At 39.3% G+C, this 5,425-nt stretch overlaps 2 protein-coding genes across 2 annotated transcripts; both read right to left on the bottom strand.

Moving 5' to 3' along the window:
* Positions 1–3,372: 3,372 nt before the first annotated feature.
* On the bottom strand, positions 3,373–3,903 carry LOC148916450 (uncharacterized). The gene has a single exon (XM_089055135.1). The coding sequence runs from the start codon at positions 3,901–3,903 to the stop codon at positions 3,373–3,375; it is 531 nt and encodes a 176-aa protein (XP_088911261.1).
* Positions 3,904–4,074: 171 nt separating this feature from the next.
* Positions 4,075–5,183, bottom strand: LOC148916449 (uncharacterized). Its single transcript, XM_089055134.1, has 2 exons — positions 4,906–5,183; positions 4,075–4,804 (listed from the first exon to the last, which is right to left on the bottom strand). The coding sequence occupies exons 1-2, from the start codon at positions 5,181–5,183 to the stop codon at positions 4,075–4,077; spliced, it is 1,008 nt and encodes a 335-aa protein (XP_088911260.1).
* Between the last annotated feature and the right edge of the window lie 242 nt (positions 5,184–5,425).

Below are 5,425 nucleotides of genomic sequence, written 5' to 3'. Positions count from 1 at the left end.
TTGGTAATACAGTACATGTTAAATATTCGTTCTGTATATTGGTTTATTACTGACGTATTGGTGTTTTAGTGCAACTATATTGGTTTACTATTGCCTCTCTATTGGGTTTGTAATGCTCTTTATTAGTTTTCTAATGCATGATATTGCACGTACATTGGCATTGCAATGTAACCTGTGCATTATTTTCGGTTGGTACTGCAATTCTATATTGTTTGTTTTATACTGTCTTCCGTATTGGTTTTGCAATATCATTTGACAAGTGTACAAAGTTGAACTATGTGGAAGGTTTCGGATCTGAAATGAATGCATCCAAATTACATCAACTGCTGTTTTAAAACTTCCAGCATACTTGATACAAAGAAGGCAACAGGAACAATCAGAATACAAAGGCCTCCTCAAATGGGCAGAATACAAAATAAAATAACATCCCAGCTGTGAACTTACATAAAACAAAATATTAAAAATAAAACACAAATGGTGACCACAAACTTACTTAATACAATGTTAACAAAGATGGCATCCGAAGATTACATTATACATATCAAAACAAGAGGCCCCCTCAAACTTACCTAATACAAAAAAAATACATAAACAGGATTTTCATCCGCACATAATACAAAAAGAGGCCAAGTCATACTTCCATTCCACTGTACAAAGTTTGTCCTAAACCGTTGACATGGTCATATTAGAAGTCATACCTTCTGTCTATGGACACATTTCGAGTTGCATACCCTTCAAATGCGGCGATCGCGACCCATTAAATTCATGACCCCTCCCACAATGATGTCCCACTTTCCTTCTGCATCCACAATTTTTGCAAACTTCCTAAATAGTTCGAAACCAGATTGCAGTTGTTTTTGCTTCACTGAGCCATTTCGTCGATTCCTTGAATACAAGAACTGCAGCAAGGTGGGGCATTTTCAATTTTAGCTCTGACAGCCTTTATATGTAGGAGATGCATCCGGGCTTCATAACGCGCCCGAATTGTGCGGTTTTTTATGATACCCCACCTAGCTTGGCCCTCTTTAATTTTGAACACTATGTCTGCATGCAGATTTTTCCAGAACATGGTATTGGCTCGACATTGTTGCAGTCCATGGACCCAGTCTTTAGTGTCTTCTGTTGCTGATTTGTCAGGTGTGTCATTGTCCCCTCCTTCAGTAATGGAAAGGGTTGGGTTTGGTGTGGGGTTTCGGTCCATGGGTGTTGGGTATTTACTGCGGGTTGGTGTGGGCATTAGCTTGCCCAAACTGGAAGTAATTATGATGTGGGTGAAATTGTCGCGCAAGCAGGGGGGGTTTGACGGAGTAAATGTGATGGAAATGTTGGGTGGATGCAGCTGGGTTACAATTAAATGGTGGGAGTAATAATGAGCAGGAGTAAATGACACAAGCAACTAGCGGAGTTATTATGGAGTTTTTGGCTCCAATTTTTGGCGGGAGTGGTTGGCTCCAATTGTTGGCCAACACGTTACACTTGGAGTTTGTGTAATTAGGTTATTGGTTGGTGTTTGTTGTATGGGACTTTGTTGTATTTGCAAATTATTCGTTTTGTCCTCTTTGACCAATTTCCCTCGTGTACCAAAAGTACAAATGTCCCAAAAGTACAAAATATCCCAAATTTATGAGTACGGTCATTTGACAAAGTACAAATGCAGAGGTTTACAAAAAAGGACCATGAAAGTATGTGTGTTTCGAATTTCTTTGTTGCTGTCTTCCAAATAACTGATGTAGATGAGTTCCATTTTTTAATATATCGGTAAAATCCGAATTGTGAATTTTGATATTTGCAAAAGTTCATGTGTATTCCGCCCACTTGACGTTAACTTCCCCTTGAAATGTGGGTCGGGACTGTATAAGACTGTTTTCGTGTAATTTAATTTTCTCATATGGACAAAATATAGTCTCGTCATTTGTAGGGAATACTGAAAAATTTATAAACATTTGTGTATATTTCGTAAATTGATAATTAGGAAACTTGGTCGTCATTTGTAGTATTACTATGTCAGGACCTTGAATAGTAAGATAGTATACGGTATTTTAGTATGGTTGTGTTTATTGTGTATTCCCAGTTGTTTAGGTGTGTATATTTGTACGGCCAATTATTCCACCGTTGACATACCTTTATTCGTATTGTGCTTTTATTGATGCTTTATTGACTGGCACAATAAAATATAGCTTCTCTATTTGAGTAATGGTAAAGAGGTACTGTAGCAAAGGTTGTAACGATGGCGGGTTTAGGAAAGTTTGGTGGTTCTGAAGCACGGAAATATCCATGGAAAGATCGGAAAGATATCGATGCCATACAAACCACGGACAGTATACATACATGCAAATTTTTACGTGGAAAAAAAATACAGTTATGAAAGGAAGAATTAAATACGAAATAAAAAAAAGGCGGGTGTTCATTTAAGTAAACAAGCAACAATTTGAAGGCATAGTAATTTCAGTACTTATAATGAACCTTCGAATTAAAGATGCAATAACATGAAATGGATTAAATAGGACAACTGAATGACATCAAGTAATGAAATTTTGAGCAAAAATATAGAACACTAAGTAAATAATTTTTATTTTGCAAAACAGTTTGAACACTTATAAATACCAGAGTCCATAGTCAGTAATCAAAAAGCGATGACTGCCGTTGTGGTTAAGTAGCTCAGAACCTAGAAGGGGGGAATCCTCTGTGTGTGTGACTTCAAGTGAATAATGTTTTTATTTAAAGTTCACATCAGAATAGATCGCGATATTATAAATAATATCGCGATCTGTTGACCATGTGTAGCTGCATGTATACTTTCCCAAAAATTTCTATATATTCTGTTCTATGGCGATGAGAACAATGAGCAATCATGAAGTACTACCAGTATCACAGTAATTGCGTAAGCTTTGCATTTGAAGGAGTTTTATGTACGAGATGCAATTGTAGTTAGCCTTCTAGGCCCTTTCATTTTGGACGCAACAAAGGGACAGCAGCGTGACGCTAGTGTGAATATACAAACAAGAATACATGACGTTGTCTAGGAAAGGAAAGCAATTTATGCGAATTTCACTACAATCACAATAGAGAACACCAAATAAAATTCAATTCAATTTTCAAATCAAAGGTACATAACAAACGAACAGAAATGCTAATTTGAAACACACATGGGTCAGTGGAACATTGTTAATTTACAGCTGGTTTCACTGTGGCACTGTATGTTCACCAATTTCTACTAATAATAGGCTCTCATTGCAAACGACTTGTTACCTTGTTCCATATGCTTCACATGACCGTTGAGTGGACCGACTTCCATCCCTGCAGCATCACCGAAGCTATTCATCAACTTCGCAGTTGACCAAAACAGAGGTAAAAACTAAACAAGTGTAACATCTACACAACGTGCTGCTTGTTGGTGAGAGGGACAGATTGTTTGCATGTACTTCGGTAGTGGCCCTTCACACCACACCTTGAGCATTTTTTTTGACGGGACTCCTCTCCTTTAGAAGCTATTCTTCGCGTTTTGCGACGGCCAGGCATAACCTTACAAAGAGGAGGGAGGATTTTGACCTTCTTCAAATTTTCGGGAATAACCCATGTGCCTTCAGGTGGTACAGGATAAATAGATTCAGCATATGCAGCTGCCCATGTAGCTCGTGTATAATAAGAAGAGGCAAAGGAGTAGGGGTTCAATTTCAAGTGCCGACATACAGCAATAGCGTGCTTGCACGGGAGTTGCTCCAAGTCAAACTTCCTGCATGTACAACTACGGTTTTGCAAGTGCACCAGACCGTTCAAATCACCATCCAGAACATTAAACTCGACATCATTGATTTTGACCACATTCATCCTTGACGCAGCGTCTAACCTCTTCCTTAACTTTTTTTCCCCTAAATCAGGGCACAACGTAGAATGAGATTTCATTGCTAACTCTCGACGTTGCCTAAACCAACAGAGAAGTAGATTTGTAATTTCGTCAATCAAGTGTAGCACCGGAAGCATCCTTGAAAACCGAAGAACTGAATTAATGGACTCCACAATATTCGTTGTCATCACATTATATCGTCGTCCATCACAATGGGCCCGAGACCACTTCTAGACGCCTGCACGTAGTAAGTAAGTTCGCACTCGGTCATTGTTTATCCTGGAAAAGTGACGATTGAACTCCGCTAGACGATAAGACTTAGCTGCCTTTACAAAATACCCCAATATCGGATCCCACTGCTTCAACTTAAATGAGGCTTTGATATTGCCTTTCAAGTGATAAAAGCAAATACCATGGCTCGCCCCAGGAAAAACTCTACGCAACCCATTTTGTATGCTAACCTTGCGATCTGATATTACAATGAGATTCGAGCAATCACCAATTGCACAATGTAGTTTTCTCAAAAACCACTCCCAAGCTGCATCCGTCTCCAAATCTCCAATCCCAAATGCAACAGGATATATGTTCCGATTTCCATCAAATGCGGTCGCAACAAACAAAACACCTTTATACTTGCACTTCAAATGGGTAGCATCAACAGCAATCACGGGCCGCATTGACAACTTAAATCCTCGTATGCATGCACCAATTGCCATAAAAAAATATAAGAAGTGATCAGCTGCATCAGTCTCAATGTATGTCAAAGTTCCTGGATTTGTACGCTCCAATTCATAACAATAGGAAGGGAGAAGGGAATACGACTCTTCTGCAGACCCTCTAATTCTTTTGAAAGCTAACTCTCGGCTTCTCCACGCTGTAGAGTAGCTTATGCTCACACCAAAATTTTGTTTCACATCTTTCTTGATATCAGCTGCTGTATAAATGTCGCACAACTCAAATCTCCACTTAACACAGTCAGACAGCAATTTAGTCGTAGCTTGAGGATGATGACTACTGACATACCTTAGATCACATTCATGAAGTGGATCGTATTTAACAACCTTAAACTCATGTAATCCAACTTTATATGCCCGAAGTTTCCAAGGGCAAGGAAGCGCCAACAGCGAACACACAACCGATGCTTCCCAGATTGGACAGTTCTCAATCGAAAGTGGCCTGTAATTGCTGCTAAACTGATGGTTTTTAAAAGGGCAATCTTATTTGGATAAACTCGGCCAACCTTCAAATTTGCTTCCCAATTTATGCACGAAACGCCTCCACCATACTCAATATATTCCAAACTCTGACCATGCTTCAAATCAGCCCGACTTGAATGCATTTCAGTCGAACTTGATTGTCGGGGAGGTTCGGATTGCACCTGTCTACACCGCACAGTGGGACGGTTCGACATTGTTGTCCTCATGAGGATGCAGAATCGGAGCAGATTGCGGTTCCTCTTCGTTGCTAGGTTCATTGAAATCAGCAACTATGTTTTCACCACTTTCAAAATTCACTTCTTCAACCCAATCACTCCAATTAAAATCATTCCCACCATTTTCAGTTTCATTGTCCCGAATTACC

The sequence above is a fragment of the Prunus mume genome, linkage group LG6 (genome assembly GCF_029339155.1).
Source record: "Prunus mume cultivar Tortuosa linkage group LG6, ASM2933915v1, whole genome shotgun sequence".
NCBI lineage: Eukaryota > Viridiplantae > Streptophyta > Magnoliopsida > Rosales > Rosaceae > Prunus > Prunus mume.
Note: the sequence above shows the minus strand (reverse complement) of the source record. Positions and strands in the feature narration are given on the sequence as shown.